Below are 22,220 nucleotides of genomic sequence, written 5' to 3'. Positions count from 1 at the left end.
AATATAAACATTAATGTTCTCAACCATGTAATGCTTAGAAAAATTATTAGAATGTGAAATGTTTGTATCTAAGCTTAGTGTAGAAAAATGTAAGCCTGATATTTTACTTATATCATAAAAGGTGAGATTGCTCTGTTTTTGTTATAAATGCAATTAAACAGCTTTTGTTAGCTTATCAATCACTTAGTTGATTAAGTATTTTTTTTTCTCATATTTCCCTTTGTGAAATAACAGCAGTGCAATTACAAACTGAATTTTGATAGGCATTTCTAAGCCTAATGTAGAACATATTGTATCAGGGCTCTGCATGGATCTGAAAGGCATTGAGTAGCTTTTGCAAATTATTCAGTGTTCTCATTTTTAGGGTAGATTTCAAAATTAGGGTAGATTTTGAACCAGTAGCTGCTTCTTTGAATGAGTCTTACAGAAATTTACTATTTATTGTATTGTACATCTCTAATTTAGATGGACCATTAAAACCATTCGAATTTGTTGGGTGTGTGAAAGCACTTAATATTCTGTCAGGCTCTGGAAAACAAAGAGCTTGAGGTGTTCAAAGAGCATTTTAATCTCCTACTATTGACACTTGGTTATTATTTTTTGAGCAATATTTTGCACATATAAAATAGCAAATACAAACTTTATTCCATGGGTTTCTAAATCATTACTGAGATGTGGAAAACCTGTATTTTAGATTTGTTTTGCAATAATATGAGCTGGTAGATTACCCCAAAACTGAAGCCCTGGGTGTTTTCTGAAGAGCAGGATCCATAGGACAGGGTGTTTTGTGTTTATAGTTTTTGTTGGTGCAGGGTTTTCACCTTTGGCCCGTGAACATACCAAGAGCAGAGTGGACTCCCATCTTTAGTTTTGTAGATAGTGGCAGACAGAAATCCAGCAGTCTGGTTTCTTTACATTGCTCTGTTATGAATTTAACTCTATAGGTAGTTTTGTTTCTCTCTGTCATCTCCTGCCCATGGATATTTGTGTTCAGATGCACATTTTTTGAACTTCCATTTCAGAAATGTCTTTGTGCCTGAAACAGCAGTAGTGGTAGCAAGGTAGCAGAATCCTGATCTCAGATGGCACATTATTTCTTTTAATAATGTGAATTTTGCTATCTTTTTCAATAAAATGAATGCCTAGTTACATGATGTTCTGCATGTATCTTTTCTGTAAGGACAGAGCTATCTAAATTTCTTCCCTGTGAGTTCCTCCTCTTCTTGTCAGAAACTTTCTGCATGCAAAGTACTGGAACTCCAAGTGACTCTGAGAGATTCATCCAAAGGAATTGGTAGGGAACTAACTACAGTCCCTCAACTGAGTTACCTAGTGACCAGACCTTGAATTCCAGCAAACCTTCATGCTGAGGGTCTTAGTCTGCGTCCCAGATGTGCCTCATGCTGCCTGTTTGAGATAGATCCCTCCCTGAGCCTGCTGCACCTCCTTGGGAGAGAGGAGAACCTCCCTGTGAGGGCTCCTACATGTCACTGCAGCTCCCAGTGTTTGTTGTGCTTAGGGTTTGTGTCATTTTGTCTGCAGATCTCTTCCCAGATGGCAAACCTGCAGTGGAATCCATGTGGACACTGTACCTATATTTTAAATTCTTTTTTTTTGACTGACTGGAGCACAAACCATTTAGCCATATGAGAAATCTAGAGGTGAAGAGAATTGGTGAAAGAGTTTAGTAAATCTAGCTGAGGGAGTTCCTTCTACTGCCTAAGCACAGTGCTATTTACTATTCATATGCTGGTTCCCAGGGAGCAGACACTCCACATCAGTAAATGAAGGAAATAACTGGGAATGAGAAAGATCTTCGTGGCATATGCTTAAAAAAGAAAAAAAACATTATAACCATTTTCCTCTTCCTCCCAAGAGAAAATGTCAGCATTCTGAAATAATGGTTACATAACCATGAGGTAACATGTATTTTCATAGCAAAACAAGATTTTACTGTGGTAATGCAGTGATCCACCGGCATCTGTGTAGTGACAAAACAGTTCCTGTTTGCACTGTGAGGAACTGTGAAAGCATCCTTGTATTTTCAGCTTGCAAGGAACTTGATATTGATTGCAACAGAATTTACTGGTGCTGCATAAAGCCTCTGAAGGACTGGAGGCTTATACCTGGCTGTGATTAATCTACTCACCTGCCTTTCCTGCCTTTAGTAGGGCTCACCACCTGAAACATCAGATAGAGCCATTAACACAATAACTCCTTATTTAAAATGTTTTTGCTTGTCTGAAAAGCTTTGTATTCGTGTCTTCTTTTATTACAAGTCACCCTGGAATACCATGTTATAATGACATTAATTATGCATTTTATTATTGTTATGAGACAGTGAGTTTAAAGTAATAGCATTTGAAAAAATATATTCATTTAGAATATTTAGAATACATACACTTTCTATAAGTCACTTTTCTGTCATTAACTCAGTATGTGAAAATGAGAGAAAACACTTTTAATCAAAATAGAAATATACCTCATCTTTAGAGAAAAAATAGATGAAGCATGTGAAAGAAGAAAATGAAGGGCAAAAGCCTACAACAAAGATCCAGGGATTTAAAACAAAAATATTTGATTTTTTAAGATCAGATGTAAACCAGTTTAGTCATTCACAATTAGTGCCTGGAGACTAAATTGCAGTTGTTACCATTTCCTTTTTGTCAATCAGGTTCTAGCAGTTTGAACAGAGCTGCCAACACTCTGAATACCTCCAGTATCCACCGAGAGCCCCAGGGAGAGCCTAGTGAAGAATGGAATGCTACAGCAAAGGCTTTTTATGATTCTTCTTTTCCCACAGAACACGTAAGTCAATTAAAAATATTGCAGACCAGACCTCAGTGAGCTAATTCCACAGATATTTGTACAACTGTACCCATCTGGATACTTTAAGGCTGAGTCAAGGCTGAGTCAATCTCCGAAATAATATCAAAAGGGCAACAAGACATCATTTTTCTCAATTAAGGTTGATAGAAAACAGCAGGAAAAAGTCACAGCATATGAATCAAACAGATGCTAGCCAGTCTGTTTGGGAGGGGAAGAAGAGGCTAGTCTATTGTGTACCCTAATAAAAATCATCACCTACAGTAAAAGTAGAAGTTAAATTTTTTTTAAAAAAAGGAAAGTAGTAGTATATAAAAGTATAAAAACCTTGTTTCCTCTATGACTTGATGAGACCATGTAATTTAAAAGAATCCATGGAAGACTAAAAATTCAGCACATCTGTGAATTAGAACCTATCCATTTAACACACAGTGTAGTTATGTGATGCCCTGTTTAAAGTAGTGTTATTTTGCAGGGTAACATTACACAAACATGTAAAAACCTGTTGTTTCCCAATGACTCATCACTGCATTTTCAGATCTGTGTTAAGACTCTGAAGCTTTAACAGCTTACGAGAATTTGACTCAATGTCGAATGTATCATTCAAATGTGATACAGTAATTCACAGCTGCAGTTGACCTTTCCTTTTGAGAAGTTCTAGAGGGATTTCTCAGGTAGTTAGGGCTGTCTCTGGATGAGGTGTACAGTGGTTTCAGGGGATAGAGTTGGCTGACTTCAGCAGATAATCAGGTTTTGATGCCATCAGCATCCACATTCCCTGAAATTCACAAGAGCGATGTTTTAAATTACTCAACTTTGCTAGCCTGTCTCTACTTGTGAATGACACCGAGGTGGATTTTTCACCAAACACAGTGGTGGTATTTACTGTGTCTCTCGTGCCTTTTCTCAGAGGTGGAACCAGGAGCTGAGTGAACTCCACTCTGTTACCTGCAACTGAAGCAAAGCTGTGTTTGTTTCATTATCTGGTTGTGGTTATAGCTGCTTTGTCGCCTCCAAACGAAAGCTCCTGCTGTACTAGCTAAGAAAAAGCAGAGATGGACAAGAACAGTGCCTTGCTGGTTTCACCTTAGATTTTCCAAATCCTTAATCTACAAAATCTCAGCCTGCAATAACGCAGAGCACTCCCTCCCTTCCGTGTTGGTGTCATTCTAATACCTTCTGTTCTTAACTTCTTGTCATTTTAATGACCGAGATAAATAAGATGTTGGGAGATTAAAAATGGTCTCAACAGTCTTTTTTGCTTCCTACTTCATTTGCTTTGACTAACATGTATGATTGCAACTAGAGCAGACTTAAGCATTCTACAATTTGGGTAATCTCATTCAATCACAGTACTCTAAAAAGGGATAAAAATTATTAACAAATGCTACAGATGCACTTGTAATTCTAGCAAAAATGTTAACAACTGTTTTAAACATTAGTCTGTCCATGCTTAAGTACCACAGTAAGGACGAATAAGCACCTCCAGCTCAGTTTAAACATGCAATTTTCAAGTGCAGGACAGGTTCAGCCCCACATGCTATTCCATAGAGATTTTGACTAGTGGCTTGCAGTCAAGTATGATCTGTTTGTTGCTGAGACCTTGGGGGAAAACGAGAGAATAGGCTGAAACTTTTACTGCTCAAATGGAGCAGTTACTTCCTCACTGAAAGGGTGATGCCAGTCATTACTGTCCTGAAGTGTCAGTATCTTCAGCTGCATGGCAGCAACAAATGTTGCATTGTTACAAATGCAATAATGAAAGATTTGCATGAATTTTATTGTTCATATTTCAAACTTGAAGAAATGCTTGTATACTAATGAAGGTAAGCTTTAGCACAAAATTAATGTGCTAAAATAAAGGTAGGCCTGATAAAGACAATGCCTTAGAGCTGGCTGGGGCACAGTTACCTAATATTAAAAAACTGATTGAGCAGAGGGGGAAAGTCTCCTGTTGTGATCCATGCAAGAGGAGTCCCCTAGCACAGGAGCAGAGCCTGAGAGGTCACCTTGCAGCTCCCCTGCAGCATTGGCTCTGTGCTGCACCCTGCTCAGGCTGGTGCTGTGTGCTGCTCCCCCAAGAGTCACACAATCCCAGATTACAGGTGGAGAACTCATCATTCAAATGCAATGTTTTTGCTCATCAGGCAAAAAACCTGTTTCCCTACTGTGTTGCCATCTGTCTTTGATTTGGCCAGATATGAAGTAGCTAACAGTAATATATCAAAGAGTAATTGAAACTATTATAAGAACAAAAAGATCTTTAACATAAAAAAGCCAACCTATTACAGACCGTACACTACTGATGTTTGCTTTCTAATCTATACAGTGGAGATGGAGTTAACACTATAAACCTCATTATTTTGGGTTTTGTTAATCAAAGGCTTCCATAGCAATAGAAATGTCAATTGCAATATTAAACTCTTTAATTAAGATATTTATTTTGCTAATCTGCTTTCTAATACAACCTTAGCTTTTTAAAATCACACTCTTGTACCAAGTCTTTAGTTAAGGTTGGTTTATAAAAGTGTAATTGTCATTATCAAATTTTCTAAGTTAAATACGATGCAAATGCTTCAAATTAAATGTGTTTTCTCCAATTGTTTTATTTTCCTGTTACTTCCTCGCTTGCTTAATGTTCAGCAGAATCCAACAATCTGAACCTTTGTATGTGAATTATCAACTGCTAAGATTTGTATTCTGTCAGGTTAAAGAAGGATTTGCTGCTTTACAGAACAAGCAGAAATCTTCTCACATGACAGTCAGTCCAGCAAGAAGTGACAAAGCACTCAAAGGTGAGGACAGCTGCTCTCTTCGGAACTCCGTTATACAAAACCAAATAGGAGGAATTGAGAAATTACTGAATTTGGAGAGACTTCATTCAGCAAGAAAGAGAAAATACGAAGAAGGCCAGTGAAGACAAGCACCAGGAGATAAGCATTCTTTAGGCATAGACAGATCACTTACCTAACCCAGATTTGTATAGGTATTCCCACAAAATACGGTTTGTTTGTGTACTTTCATGTTTAATATAACATGTTAACAGTTCTTCTGTTCCAAAATGTATACAATTCCTACCCCTAATGTTAGCTCTGCTTCTCCAATCAAATTCAAGTTATTATTTGCTTTGCCCAAAGTTTAAAAGTTCTTAAGTTAATGTTTTTATATATGTTTAGTAAAATTGAATAATTACTTAACAGTATCCTTCTCCTGCTCCTCAGAAGTTTTGGCTAAAATAGTTCAATTCATTTTCTCTGACAGACTGGTCACTCAGTTTTCAGGCAAAATCACCTCTAAACTCTTTCAGAATACAATGGGTTCTGCAAATATTTTCAACTACTTCCAGCAGTTCTAAGCAGCAGAAGAACAGAAAAAACTTCTGTTCACCTTTACCGCCAAATTATTTAAATCTATCTGTTGTAGTTTCTGTATCAGTGAGGTCTCTCAACAGTGAAGGATCAGGCATAATTACAGCGATAAGGCAGCAGATCTGGCTTTATGAAGCTTCACTTCTATTGGGTCACATTTCTTCCCCCTTGGGTCTAAGGGAATTTTTCTCTTACTTAAAAATACTTGCACTATTTTTTTTCTGACCTCCCTCCCTTCCTCCCCACACCTCTTGCAAAGAAAGACCTCCATACTGTAAAATGAACAAAAGAAACATAACCAATATCGTCAGTTTCCTGTTGCTGATTATGTAAGAAAATCAACAGAAGACCTTTTCCCATGTTAGTTTTATTGCCTCTTTTTTTTTTTTTTTTTGGTGTTTCAATTTAAAATATTTAGCTTCTTTAAGCCAATTGCATACTTTTTTTGGAAACAGTCACAAATTATCAAAGTATTGAATAAAGTTCATCTATAGCAATATTACCAGGTCAAAAAAAAAATCTTATGTGTCTGAGAGACTGAGGAGACTGTTTTTCACTTGATTCAAATTTTGTTTCCAGGTGTTTAGAGTGTCATACAATTGCTGCCACTGCTGCTTTCCAAAAGTCCGATGTGTGCTGTGACTGGAGAAGTAAAACAAAATTGGGAGAAGGTTACTAGAGATGTCACACTCACCTAATCATTCTTCTATAGCATTACTTTATTCTCATAAGTAAATAGGAAAATTCCATTTTTCTCTCTAGAAAGTGCTGCACTTCACCAGTTAAGAGAATTCTGTAGCCTTCCCAAATATTTAAAGCAACAACAGTCATTAGTATTCTTGTCACTAGTAGGTCATTAAATGAAATGTCCTGGAAAGTAGGACTCTTTCATTAAATAAGCTAATCACATTCAGTGTGAGCTTTAATAAAATTATGATAAATAGCAACTATTTAACTACCAGCAACTGATACGAACAATACCTTGCTTCTAGTTAGAATAGTCTACAAATGTAAGTGAAATAATTAGAACACACAAGTTCTGCAAAATGCCATGAAGAAGTCTTACCTGACAATGACTTTCCTTTGTGTCTGATCTATTTTGCAGTACACCATCTTTGTTTTTACAGCTGCAAAAAAACAATGCTGTTTTGAGCAACATTTTTATGATAGTGCACAGGCATTAAACTGTACAAAAATGGTTCAAAATGAGATAAATACAAACATAAGAACTCAGCAGTTCTCTTAACCTGTTTTGCTGTTGGTTTTAATGGCCTAGTAGGCAGAAAAGCAAAATACTGTAACAAGATGAAGGTCATGCATGGATCCTATTGTTTGGTGCCAATCTATTAAAGCAATATCCTGTACAGATTTTATGAACTTCTCTCCCCTACAAACACTTCCTGTTTTAATGACAGCAAACAAAACCAGATGACAAATTAAACCTGCAAACAATTTATTAGTCCTGTAAAGAATTACATGAGACACAGTTTCTGTTACTGAGACTGGCTGAAACACAACAGTTGGGACTGTCTTTAAACATGAAGTTGTGCAGCTTTAACTTGTAAAAAGCACAGGAATCAAAATTAATATTGTTCTTAAAATTTAACATTAGATTAGAAGACTAAAAAGGTCTTGTTCATGAGCACTGTGTGCAGAACCACAGTTCTTACCATCAATGACAAATGCTTCCACATCATCAGCCCCTATCTGGAGTTCCTGCTGCATTGTATCAAATGAGATTTCTTTATTCTCTACAGCCATTCCCATGAAAGTAAGGAGCCTCATCTTGGCCATATTGTGTTCATGCAACAAGCCTGAGGAAAAGTGTTGATAGTTTAATTAATTATTTAATTGTAATTCATACAGATCATTTGCTTTTAGTGTTACATTTAAAATTATTGAAAGCATATATAGTAAAAATATTTCACTTTGAAATATCTTCTACTTTTCTTTATCAACTTTTTTTTTTTTGAGGCAAAATAACAAATCCTGCATCTGCCTCGTCTTTTGCTAAAATAGCAAGTTTCATTGTGAGTTCATCAAGATCTGTTGTTTTTAGCAAAAATGTATTATCTACAAAAGTTTTGGGTTTTGAGCAGTAAAGACATCACCTAAACAAAATCTGAAGTGGTAAAAGTGCAAGTGAATTTTTCAGTTGCATCACCTGGAAGAACAGCATTGCAACAGATTGGAGAATCCATGGCTGGTTATGTCAAGAATCTTATTAGCACCTCACCACTCATTCTCCTGTGGTTTCTGGAAAATAAACCTCTCACAGTGATGGTTCCCTAACATTATGGTGCCAGAAGAAAGCATTTTGCTACTGAATCTGTTTGTCCACAGCAAAAAAGGCATAATGAGGCTCATGTGTGGCTCAGAAAAGTGTGGCTCAGAAAAGTGCTGTTCAAAACCAGCGGAATGGATGCTGAGGTCAAGTTACATCTTTTACATGACTGCATAAATGCCAACACAAGGAACTGAGCCAAGGCCTTGCATGTCTAAATCAGAGACCATTTTCCTGGAAAAGCACCTAGGCCAACCAAGCTAAGTCATTGAGATGAAACAAGGCATTTCTTAATCCAAAGTCCATGAGGTACCAATTAGGATGAGATTGAAGTTTCTTAAAAATGAGCTTCCCTCTTTTTGCTCTAGAATGACATTATAAACATTCCCATAGCTTCAGTAAATATGTAACTTTGGAATTTATAACACCCATACACTAGCAGGGAAGCACATTAGTGCAGGACATCATGTTGTGTTAATTAGCTGTAATTATGATGCAGGTTCCCTATTTGGCACCGATTCAACAAAAACGAGATCACCATAATTCATACGAATGAGGAGCACCAGCAACTATACCTAACTGGGTTTAATGGAACTCTACAAGCATCAAAAAATCAATTAGCACACATTAACCCTAATTAACAAATGCAAATGAGATTCTGATTAACTTTGCAAAGAAGACGGCTGATAATACCAGATTAACTATGGCCATGTTAGGGCGATGCAGTTGACACAGATAATGCTACTGCTGGCCTAAGTTGTCAGCATTAATAAAACAACAAATTGTAACAAACTGATGCTGCCTGTAGGAGCCTGCACTGCTCAGCTTTCCTGGGCCAGCTCTAACTGGTCCTGGTCCAGGAATAGTTACAACTACAGCCCATGCTCTACTGCCACTGGAATCTTATTCTAAACAGCTTTTAAAACAAAGGTATTTTGGCAAGTTATTAAAAAAAAATCTCTAAAGCATGATTAAAAATCTCATTTTTGGAACAGATAATTTTTGAATGCCTCATCTAATAACTGCATTGTTGTCTAGAGCAAATTATCCTTGTTTCTCAAAGCCATGGCTGAGCCACTCAGTTCCCAGAATTTCCATCTGTGCTCCCTCCAAATCTCTGCTTGTCCATTGCTCAAAGACACAGAGAGTTTCTGAGAACACCACAGAGAAATCAGCTTAAGTGGAAGGTAAGACTGTCTTCCTAAACAGTTGCACAGGTATGTAAGGATTTTACTGAGATAATATGAATCTTAGATATATTGAAACTTCACACACTGAATTAATTCATGGAGGGAAGCAGAAACACTGGGAGGCAAGGCAAAATTAATTAATGCTACAGAGATGTGTAACTGAGCTTCCATAAATTTATTCAAACGTTGCTGTAACAACAATTTCAGCAAATACTTCTGTCGATGAGAACCTAAAAGATAAGCCCCAAACCCACTTTCCTCTGAGAAAGAAAAGCGTAAGATGTCTGTATAACTGATGTTCATATACATGTGACTAAAGATACACTTACCCTATACACACATTTACAAGCTACCAAAAACTTGCTGCTGATTTTTTCCACCAAAAAATCCCATTGGTATTTCCATCATTTTAATACCCAAAGTACCACCATTTTAAAGCTCTGAGGGCAATTAGTCTAAGAATTGTATCACACTCCATTAAACAAAATAATGCATGTGTTAAAAAGCTGCACTAAATTCTGTTTTAGCAAAACTATGGCTTTCCTCAAATGCATCCAAGGCACTGTTTAACTGTCATTTGAAAATCAAAGTTATAAAAAAAAATGTCGTATTTTTATGGAAACATTTATTCATTACCAATATGTCAAAACCTTAATGCAGTCATAAAAAAATCTGCATCATTGAGCAATTTCTGCATTGTCACTGACCCCTGTCCTAAAAAGCTGGAATATAAAAAACGTAATTTTAATGCATGCAATAGCTTATGAACCAGTGCTCCTTTGAAACAGTCAATTACACATCAACGGGGGAGTGTCAAAGTGTTAATTACTACTCCTTTTTTCCACAGTGTGTAAATAAAGAGGGTGCTGACATTAACATTCCATCACATTGCTTCATGTGATGAAACAAATTAACTGGGACAGAATGTGGCTTGCTGGGTCTAATGCATCAGCACAGACAGACACACACACACAATTTGCATGCTTTATCTTGCTGCTCGGTATTTGCTGCTACAAAGTTATTAATCATTAAAAAAAAATGGAGATTTATACAAGCTGGTGATTTTCTCAATGCAGTTTTGATCTCTGGCCTAGCCTGGAGTATGAATGTGGTAAAGCTTTCAGGGGGAGAGTTCTAAGAGAAAAAAACAGTGGGTAAAACTGCAGCTCTTTTCCAAAGCCATAAACCAGCTTGTTTTCAAAGAACAAACCACAGTTAATGGCCCATTCACAATCTACAAGAGGTTATCATCAGCAAACTCTACTCTGTTTTCAAATTTCCTTGCTTCAATACATGGATTCAAACTGAATTACTCTAAAAATTCCATACCTTAAACCATGTCAATAGTCAGGAATACAATGATCTGAAAACTTACCCAGGGAGTCAATGAAGTCTTTGTTGTTCTGATAAAACTTGACATAGGACGCTAGTTTAGCACTTACAAAAATTGTCAAAAGCTAGAAGATGGAAAACAAACATGAGAACAGTTTAAATATTATCTTGGTTTCCCTCTTTACAGGCTGGACAGATGTGGATAGAAACTATGGGTGTTGAACAGAAAAATAGGTGTTAAGAGCTGAAATTCTGTCTTCTGTCAATAGATGTGGGCAGTCTATGCTGAGCTTACTTCCTTTCCCCAGACTTAAGATTTGCTACAGAACTCAAGTGAGGGCAGGACTTGTAACTGAGTTTCTGAAACTTTCAAAAGGAAATGTTTCACATCTAATTTTAATTTTAAAGACTGTAAAAAAGAATGTAGCAGCTCAGGATTACTGACACAGATAACCATTCTAATGGATTTCAAAAGACACATTAAAACAAAGCAGTCTACTGTCATTAAACCATCTTAAAAACAAAGTTACTTACATCATGAATAAGTTCTCCTTCCAAAAATTTGACTGGTTTTAAGGCAAGAAGATGATCAAAGAGAAAGGTATTTGGATCCTTCAATGCTCGTACAATACATCTGATGAGAAAAGGAAAACGCTTACTTTCAAAGCAATACACATCTTTATGACTAAGAGCAACTAAATTTGTTGTTTCTTGCTTTCTACGAAACACTCAAGGGTTTTCAATTATTATTAGATGTAACATAAGTCACATTCCAATTTTAAACTTAATTTTGCAGATGGAAAAATCGAGGAATAGGAAGCATGAAATAATCTGTCCAGTATTCCAAATGAAATGTGCCAGGTGGTCAAACCACAGATCACTCTACAGTTTCCATCTATGCATTTACTTCCAGCACAGCCTTTGTTCCTCGAGGTATTTTTACTGTGCTCCTAAAATGTCATCAAATTAAGTTGTTTTGGAAGATTTAATTAGACTTGAGTATGTGACACAAAACAGAGAAAACCCCGACACCAAACAAGGGGTTTGGTGCAAGGCCCAGGATTTCTCAGTTGCAGCTCCAGACTAAAATCAGAAGTGAAGATGAAAGCTTTTCTCAGCAGCACATCAGAGCCTTGGCTCACTCTGCCACACCAGGACACCAGGAGAACCCGAGCTCTGCACAGACACAGCCCTGCACAGGAGTTCTCTCAGAGGGAACAGGCTGCAGCTTGCTGTACTGGCTCCCACTTATGCACAGACACTAATTTTCCAAAGGAGTCATCCTGATCTTCCTCCATGGTTAAGTATAAACAACTCCCTTGAGAACAACTGGTAGTGTACATCTGGCAGAACTTAAAGAACTGATTCCTAAGTTAGAACATGCATTTACTCATTTTGGCCAGTGGGGAAAATGCACTGTTATGAATCAATTTAGTCCCAGCTTGTTCAACAGGTAAGCTTATTTCTGTGCAGTTCACATCCTTTGTACTTACTCATAGGGAAGACAGCAACAATGTTTTTTCAAGAGAAAGTGTTATTTGAAAAGAATGCTCACAGTCAGATAATAAAACAGGAAAAAAGTAAAACAAGCTGAAATAAAGGATTCCAGTACAGGAATAAAGGATTTTGAGTGCACAGCTGATGTAAAGGAGTCCTTACCCAAGACTGATCTCCCTCAGCAGTGAGCAGGAACACTCCTGTGCACTTGCACACTGGAATAAACCTGGCTGTGCCTACAACCAGACCTACAGCAGACTGCAGAGACAAACTCTTGACTGAGTCAGCAATGTTACAGAAGAGGCCAGGCAGGGCCCTTGGCCTGCCAGGCCACTCAATACTCTTAACAGTAAGGGGATCAAAATAATTTGGAATTGAGGAAAAGTTACTTTTAAGGAAACTGGGACGTCTTACCTGTGAGCATCAACTCTAGCCTGGGAAGCATTGTCCTCTGTGTAACTTCCCAATAGCTCCACCATTACTTTTGCTGCAGTGTCACTATAGAAAAAAAATAAAGCTACCTCAGGATTGCTGAAAAACTTGTTCAAACAAGACACTCAAATATTTAACAATTCCATTATGATGTTATAAGTCAAATTAAATCACACTCGAAAAAGATGTAGATGATCCATTTTAATTCTAGTGGAGAGAACAAATCAGCTGGATGTATTCTTTCAATTCTTGTTCTACAAAATGTTTATCTTCACCCTTCATTTCATTCTCTTAAACTGATTAATTACCTGCTGGTTATGGAAAAAGCTTTCTGAGCTAGGAACAGCTTTATATGGTTCACTAGAATGCTCCTCTTGTGCACATCTGGATTTAATCATTGTGCAGTAAGTAGCACTGCAAAGTTTATTTCAAATGTAAAATGGCATCTCTTAAAGAATATTTATGGTCAGGAAAATGACTGTATAAAAGCTGCTCTCTTCTTTCACAGATTCTCTCTTCAAATATTCTGAGTGAGAGCTGCTCATTTTATTGATGAAATCAGGCAGCCAGCAATGAGACTGGCTGAGGCTGCTGTGAAGCTTCCAGCACTGCTCTGACAAGACAGCTTTTAGACAAACAACTCCTTCTCAGAAAGCTGAGCAAACCTACAGCCTTGTCCACCCAGATGATCTTGTAAACAACACCAATACTATTGCAATGCAGCTCTAAGATCGTTACTGTGTCATTTTAATAGATTTTGATTTATTTTCACTTCACAGTTTTACCACCAACAAGGCCAGCAACCCCTGATGCTTGTTGCAAAATTTATAACAAATTATCCCACGTGGTCTAAAAGCACACACAATTTTCCCTAAAACACTGGGAGAATAAAGTTTCAATTTGCCTTAGTGACTTAGGCCAATGGCATAAACTGCACAGGGAGGAACAAACCAACACCACATGCCCAGTATGCTCTGTGCTGTGACAGAGCTTTAATCCATACAGCACCACAGGGCTGAACGGTTTTTGCAGTACAATAACAGTGTCTTTAAATGGGTATTTATTTGAAATCTCACCACATCACTGCTTGACAGCCACTCTATATGGTGAAGTTTGTTCTCAGAGGATTTACCAGATCTGAGAGATGTGCAGCACAAATATTAAGACATCATGGGCAACACCCAGTATTGTATATAATCTGGATATACATTTGTCCCCAGGCAGGGGCATTTTCTATAGATCCCAGAATTCCAGAACCATGTTCAGAAATATAAGCTTTAATGAAACATTTGTTTTAAAACTCCAGCATTAAAGAGGTCAGCTTATGTTTTGTCCTGGTAACCAATATTGATGTAGATGAACTGACAGTTCTGTATCAGTGAAAAAAAATTAACTTAGGCAGCTTTATAAATAAGAGAATTATCTGCAGGTAAATCAGTCTGTGACTGACTATGATTTTAGCACTGGTGAAATCTTACCAAAATTAATGTTTTAGGAGACAAAGGACCAGTTTAATCCAGGAATGGCAACATACAGGTATCAAAGAGGGTCAGGTCATGTGCTGTTCAACCTAATACACAACTCCTTATTTAATGAAAGCTTTTCAGCAGTTGTTTTTGTGCACTTCAGAGCTGTCTTACAGGTTTCTGGCACTTTTGCGCTCCTAATCTTTCAATTAGCAGCAAAAATTGAAAACTATCACTTAACAAATTTCAAGCAGTACTTTCAATTCCTGCCCTTTTTTTTTTTTTTTTTTTTTTATTCCCTGCCTTTTTTAAAGTGGGGAAGGAGTGGAACTTTTCACTTGTATTTCTAGGAAACAAGAAGACAATAACTCCCAAACTTTGTGTGCTAAATTCTTGTGAACCTCAGCAAATATGGCAGCCTTTATATTCTATGGCAGTCTTATATTCTACTCAGTGTCAGATTACTGCTGTAAATTAGGCTGTTTCAAGCACACATACAGATTACTATTTTACAACAGCTTGTTGTTAAATGTGTCTCACCTAAGGTGCAAATGTGAACATTTTTTCTAGCAAAACAGCCTGAACAAGTGCTCTTGGCTCCACTTGCCAGTCTAGATGCATAACTTGACAAAAAGCCAGTGAGAGCTGAAATTAAGTCCCTCTACATTACATGATATTAAACCGAACTAAAATGAAATGAAATGAAACAATTACTCTGCAGGTGCCTGACATGCAGAGCTTTTTGCTACAAGGATTAATAGCCAGACTTGCCAGACCTGTTTGAATTTAACCTGGGCAGGGCCAAAGCTGCTGAATCTTGCCAGCAGAGACCAGCTTTAAACTGCGTCAAGGTAGCTGGAAAAGGTTTGATAAAACAAACTTCACTTGTCAACACAGGAAAAGGGACATCACACAACCTCTGTACATCTACTTTTTAGGAGCTACCAATCTATTAACTACCAGTACTGGAGATCCACTGGGAGAAAGTCTATTAGCTACAGAAGACCATCTCTTCTGCCACACTGACCAAAGTTAAAACAGAAATCAAGCAAACAAAAGAATTCAATTGTCTTTAACAATCTAGTTCTTTTCCTTTGATTATAAGTCAACAACAGTAACTGAGGTATGATTTTTATCCCGTGCTTTTCAGTTCCCACTTATCTTCCCATACTGCTAGATAGAGCAACATTCCTGAGTGCTACAACTGGAATGCTGCTGTGAGTTTCCCATACTATTGCAAACACTGCCCACTGATCCAGGAGAGTGAACCAGGTCAAAGGTGCCAGGGTCACTTCTTGTTTTCTTTTCTGGAGAGAAGTGCAAGTGCTCTGAAACACTGCTCTGCTCAGTGAAGAGCTTGGACTCCCAACAAGTGCAGGAGTCATCTCTTACAGGTTTGTGGAAGGTTTTATTGGCTATCTTAAAAAATCATCTGTGGTTAGTGAGCAAAAAACATTTAGTAGCAAAGTTACTGGTAGCCCTAGTGCAAACAAAACCTAGAAGTTTAATCCACTGATTTGACAGCAAGACTAGCTAAAAATAGCTGGATATAAGGTTTGGGAATTAAACTAGTTAAAGCCTCACAATAAATCAACAGGATGGGAAGTGAGGAAGAGCAGGAATGTTATCAGTGGAATATTTCTGAAACAAGGTAAGCACCAAGCCATGGAAAATATCTGTGGAAAAGCCATGGAAAAGACTAACATTTCTGAATTTATTTTGAACATCTGAAATCTCCCATACAGAACTATTGATGCAAAAGCATTTGAGTGTTACAAACAGGAATTCCCATTAATGTAGCTCTCAGAGTAACTACTGTGAGGATTAATCATCCCTAAATTGAGGTTATGATCCTGCTAGCTGATGCAGCATTTCCAGGCTACAATTCCAGCAGGGCAGAATAAGCCATGTGTCCTGACAGAAGGAACTCTTCTCCACCTGTGACAGCTTCACACTTGCCTTTTTAAACCCCCAGGAAGGTCATGTCCCCAGGCCAAGCCCCCGTGCAGTCACACAAATGCCCACACTAGCACAAACACACACAGGTACTGGCAGCTGGAGGAACAGGAACAGAGGGTACAGGACAGAACTTCTTTTTGCAGCAGTGCAAGTTTATGCAAATGCTGAAAATGCAAGTGCGTTCCTGGTACCACCCTGGGTCAGCAGTGGAGGGGGCTTGATGCTGCCTCACTATGAAAATCAAAGCCTTGAAAAAGTAACTCAGAAAACAGAGTGGAACATCCCCATCCCAAACTGCAGGGACAGGTTAAGTAGGTTTGAGCTGTTGTGGAACTACACACTGAACCACTGGACAGCAGCCCATCACTGCAGCCCTGGCCAGGGCAGTCAATCCACCGTATCATTTCTGTAAGATAAACTGATGACAGCTCTCAGTTCTGACCTGCATTAGTTTACAGGCACCATGCACACTGGATTACTCTACATGCCAGAAGACAGTGGTCTGCCAAGTTTGTTAGATCAAAGATGCTTCTTATGATCCAGGATAATAATTCAAAATGGCCAAGCAGGTATTCTGTGGACATTAATTTCCATGACGAGTGGAAAGCTCTGTCCTGAAGGTAATGTTTACATAAAAAAGACTGATTCTGTTAGCCATGATTGATAAAGTCTTCCCACATCATTAAGTAAGAGATAGCACTACCATGCACTAAAATGTCAAAAGTGCAATTAAATAATAAACTTGGCATAATGCTACAATGCTACAATGCACTAAGATGATTATTTATAGAAAGGAATAGTGTTGTTTTGGGAGTCTGTGGTTTGCAGCTAATTCACTACTAACTTTAATATTATTGGGAACACTGGTTTAATACAAGAGTGCTTAAAAATATTTTAAAAAAACCCAAAAGTGTATTTGGATTGAATAATGGGTACAGATTAATTTTACAAGTCCTTTGAGAAATACTTTCCCTACAGGTCACCTACAGTACATCAAAATACAGAGTTATCTAGTATTTATGACTTTGTACCTTTTCTTGCAGTCTACTAGGACATCATATAGCAGTCTCAGGAGAGTGTGCTTTTTCTCTGTAGCCAGATTCCAGTCAGAAATCCATTTTCGGACCTAGGTACAATACGAGTGAAAAAGAAACATTCAGGAAAAGATTAAAATAGCACTACAAATACTTCTTATTTTCTCCCAAGCAGAAAAGAATTCAAAATATCTTGCACAGAGATTTCTCTTTTAGGTCTTCTGATTCTTATGCTCCCATTCCCCTTGTCCTATCACTATTTGCCAACATCAAAAGTCGCTCTCCCTCTTTAATGAGCCCCCTTTAAAGTACTGCAATAAGGGCATCCTAGAGCCTTCTCTTCTCCAGGCTGAACAATCCCAAAGCTCTCAGCCTTCCCTCACAGGAGAGGTATTGCTTATCTCTAATCATCTTGATATCAATTTCTCTAGGCTCTGGCAATTTGTAAAAGATGGATTGTATCAGCACTGAGTAATATTTAGGTGCAACATGGTTCATACAAAGGCCACAACTTGAAGGGTCAATTAATTACCTGATCTAGTTCAGTTGGAATGTACTGGATGGCACCACAGGACGAGGCCACTTTGAGCAGGCTGCAGTACACTGTGTACCTCACAGGAGTGTTCTTGTCCATGCCATGGAAGAGATTGCTCAGGCTAAACCGCAAACAACCAACAATGGAGTTACAGAGCTTTCAAAAAACATTACTGCAGTGCACGTCAATGTTCTTTTAAGACACACGCTGGTAAAAAGCATCTTGGCAGCGCCTTACATCCATGAATTGTAAGTTTCCAGTTTTGTAATCATTTTTAGCAAAGCTGAAAACTATACATATTAATTTTATTCTGCAATAACCAAGGAAAAAAATAGAAGTACCAATATTTTATGATAGTGAAAGAAAAGGTAAAAGCAGAGTGCTTCCTGCAACAGCCCACACTCTGATCTGAAGACATACAAGATAATCCTTCCTCTTCAGAGGCACAATTACCTTGCCAAGTCACCACTGTCTCGCTTAGCCCGGTACAATACTTACAGCTGCAGTCTAAGAGATGGGCGCTCTCCTTCCCGAAACTTTACTAACTTCTCACACAGATTTTCAATCAGTGCTTCTTGTTTGTCAGGTTCCAGGATAAGAAGCAGAGAGACAACGCTGTTCATCACACTCTCCACATCTGCATAAACCAAAACATACAGCTGTTTGAAACTGCGAGCAGCAATCAGCAGCTACCTTGTGCTGGATATACTTTTGATAATAGTAATCCATATTTTTGATATGAATTATCATTTGGCATGAGTAAGAATTGTAAAAGAAAGAAAATGCCAAGATACGAAGCTGGATATTATTCAGAATGTACCATAACCTGGCTCAGGTGGGCTTACACCATGTAAGACAAGAATGACCATTCTAAGGTCAACACAGAACATGGTATCTGATATCACACTTACTCTGAATTCTCTGTTTACACACAGGAGAAACCAGAGGAACTCTAGATTCCACACAGTGGCTTCCTCCTGCACATCCAGGAAACTGCCCACGGTTCTACAGTGAGAACAGTAACACCTAGTGCTCAAGCACAGTAAAACATTTCACCAGGACCATGAGGGACACCCAGACCATGGGAAAATGTCCTCAAGAACAACGAAGTGTATTACAAACCCTCCCCAGCTCCTGTTTTAAGTGTGGTGTTCTATCCTTTCCAAACAGAACCACACCAGTTTTGTGTTTTCTTTTCAGTCTGCCCAATTATCAGTCAAGTAAAGAAAAAGAACAAAATTCATTACATATGGAAAACATTACCTAGTCTCCAAAATGACACCTGAGCATCAAAAACTCTATTTTACATACAAGTCTCTACACCCTCATTACAAGCAGAGTCTAGCTCAGCTTCTGACTTCTTCAAAGAGTGCTAGATGTTTGGAGAAAGGAGGGGCAGAGTACACATGCAAATATTCCACGGCAGTGATGGAAATGTACCCTTCCAGTTTTATTAGGATACACAGCTTGTGTTTTAATGCTACAAATCTCTAAATTCTGCCAGCTGTTACTGTTTGAAACCACAGACAGCGATAAATAGCAAAACCAACAAGACTTAGAGATGCAAACCTTTGTCATCCTCTTTCAGGCATACATCACACACTTCAATAATCTGTGCCAAGTCCACATGAAGTCCGCCTTCAGCGTTTTCTTCAGAGATTTCTGCTCCTTTGGATTTCAGGTAAGCTCGCAGTTCTGCAGCCTTAAAAAAGAGAGAGACAGCACACACTAAACAAAACAGTTGTTTTGTGAATAACAAAGTCAAAGCAATTAAATTTCCTACAGGTATTTGTTCTGCCAGAAGCTGAACCTGCTGTTCTGCCAGTGACTGAACAGGTCACAGAGCTGTTGGGCTTCCTCACAGCATCAATGTGTCGCTCACAAATGTGTTGTGCACAGCAGGCCTAACAAGTTTTTGTGACAAAGACACTTTCTTAGAAAGTTTTACTCCCTCCGCAAATGTCAGACAAACATTAAAACCATTTAGTTGCTTCTTCACCAGAAAAAAAAAAAGGTATAAACAAAGGCACTTTAGAGAGAGCAGAACTTTGCCTTCACAATTTCACAACAGTTTCTATAGAATGGCTTGGGTTGGAAGGAACCTTAAAGATCTTGTTCCACACCCCTGCCATGGGCAAGGAACGTTCCACTAAACCAGGGTGCCCAAAGCCCTATTCAACCCAGCCTTATAATGTCATGAGCTGCCTTACTCTGCTAGGACTTAAACCTACACCAAGAAAATACCTATAGGCAACAGGCCTATTCATTATAATTCAGGACTTCACCAGCAGAACCATAACTCAGAAACAATCTGAGGCCATACAACTTTTGGTACAGAGCACTTCTGGCCAGGAGGCTGCTGTGACATTTACATCTCGTTCAGTGTCAAGTCATTTTGGAACCAGAAAAAAAAGCCCTGGGACAAACTGCTGAACTGAGGATGTTTCACACCAGCTACTTGGGGCTGTACTAGGCACTATAGCAAGTGAAAACTGGACTGGTGGCTGGTAGCCGTGTGTGAATTTCTTACAAATTTCCAATGTGTACACGCACATATTGTGTACACGTAAACACGGATGTGTACATGCATACTTCAACTACACTGGGAACAAGTAGCCGCCAAAGCCAAAGGCACAGCAAAGCAGCAGCTCACAGACAGAATTCCTACTTCCCGTGCCTGCAGTACCGAGAATTCCAGAAAACCCAAGTAATGCACATATGTGAACCCGCTTTCTTCTCCTAACTAAAAAGCAGGGCTGAGGAGCGATGAAAACGAAGTGCCGGAGAGGCGGAACACTGAAGAGGGAACTGCGAACACCGGCTTATCTTTCAGCCATTATGTTCAAGTTTCTCTAATCGCCTGCTCGGTCTCTGTAGGGAACAGCCCGGAGGAGTTCGCGGAGCGCTCGCGGCGCGCACAGCCGCGCAGGTCCGGCCCGGGCTGCCGCCCCCGGCCCGGCCCGGCCCAGCCCTCCAGCCGGGGGCCGATCGCTCCCCGGGGACGCTGACCTGATCCTCCTCGGTGATGTCGATGAAGGCCGGGACGCTCATGGCTCCGAGCACGCCGCGCTCCGGAAAGGCGGAACGGCTTCCGCCGCCGCGCCAGGCCGCGCCGCTTCCGCTTCCCGCGCCGAGCGGGCGGGTCCGCGCTCCGACCGCCCTGCGCCCGCCTCGGCTCTGCCCGGACCGCTCCGCCCTACCCGGCTCCGCCCTGCGCCCGCCTCGGCTCTGCCCGGACCGCTCCGCCCTACCCGGCTCCGCCCTGCCCGGACCGCTCCGCCCTGCGCCCGCCTCGGCTCTGCCCGGACCGCTCCGCCCTGCCCGGCTCCGCCCTGCCCGACTCCGCCCTGCCCGGCTCCGCCCTGCCCGGCTCCGCCCTGCCCGGCTCCGCCCTGCCCAGCGCGGCTCTGCCCGGCACGGCCCTGCCCACCGCCGGGCGCGGCCGCGGGCGCGGCACCGATACCCGTCCGCACCCACACCCACACACACCCCCACACACAGCCCCACACACACACACACCCACCCTCACACACCTCCCCACACACACATCCCCACACAACCACCCAGACACCCACCCACACATCCACACCCCCCCCCCACACACACCCCCTCACACACCCACACCCCCCACACACACACACACACCCACACCCCCCCACCCCCCCCACACACACACCCCCTCACACACCCACACACCCTCACACACCCACACACCCACACCCCCCCACCCCCCCACACACCCCCTCACACACCCACACCCGCACACACCCCCACCCACCCACCCCCCCACACACACACACACCCACCCACCCACACACACACACACACCCGCACACACCTCCCCACACACACACCCCCACACAACCACACCCACACCCACCCACACACACCCACACACCCACACACCCACACACCCCCCCACACACCCACACACACCCACACACAGCCCCACACACACACACCCCCTCACACACCCACACCCCCTCACACACCCACACCCACACACACACCCACACCCACACACCCACACACCCACACCCACACACCCACCCTCACACACCTCCCCACACACACATCCCCACACAACCACCCAGACACCCACCCACCCCACCCCCCACACACCCTCACACACCCCCTCACACACCCACACCCCCTTCCTTTCTCCCCACTTAAAAGCCGGAGCGCTCCTTGCCTAGTGCTTTTTCCCGGAGCAGGTTAGATGGCAGCCTTGGTGCGGGTGTGTCGGGGGTGGAACGCGGTGGCACTAAGGACAGCAGTCCCCCTGAGGGAATGGCAC

At 40.5% G+C, this 22,220-nt stretch overlaps 2 protein-coding genes across 2 annotated transcripts in view; one reads left to right on the top strand and one right to left on the bottom strand.

The window, feature by feature from the left end:
* The window catches only part of CCDC73 (coiled-coil domain containing 73), a 55,906-nt gene extending 49,141 nt beyond the window's left edge, over positions 1–6,765 (top strand). The window contains exons 18-19 of the mRNA XM_072929444.1: positions 2,675–2,808; positions 5,534–6,765. Of these exons, the coding sequence (XP_072785545.1) occupies positions 2,675–2,808; positions 5,534–5,743 (344 nt within the window). The 3' untranslated portion in view covers positions 5,744–6,765. The remainder of the gene's footprint in view (positions 1–2,674; positions 2,809–5,533) is intronic.
* On the bottom strand, positions 6,543–21,090 carry EIF3M (eukaryotic translation initiation factor 3 subunit M). The gene is made up of 11 exons (XM_030273402.4): positions 20,933–21,090; positions 19,493–19,625; positions 18,422–18,560; positions 17,921–18,044; positions 17,386–17,480; positions 12,912–12,995; positions 11,535–11,634; positions 11,044–11,125; positions 7,865–8,008; positions 7,261–7,321; positions 6,543–6,836 (listed from the first exon to the last, which is right to left on the bottom strand). Exons 1-11 carry the CDS (start codon positions 20,972–20,974, stop codon positions 6,716–6,718), a joined length of 1,125 nt encoding a protein of 374 aa, XP_030129262.1. The 5' UTR covers positions 20,975–21,090; the 3' UTR covers positions 6,543–6,715.
* Positions 21,091–22,220: the final 1,130 nt, after the last annotated feature.

Source organism: Taeniopygia guttata, chromosome 5, assembly GCF_048771995.1.
Source record: "Taeniopygia guttata chromosome 5, bTaeGut7.mat, whole genome shotgun sequence".
Taxonomy (NCBI): Eukaryota; Metazoa; Chordata; class Aves; order Passeriformes; family Estrildidae; genus Taeniopygia; species Taeniopygia guttata.
The sequence above is the reverse complement of the archived record's forward strand: the minus strand, read 5'-3'. Positions and strand labels throughout refer to the sequence as shown.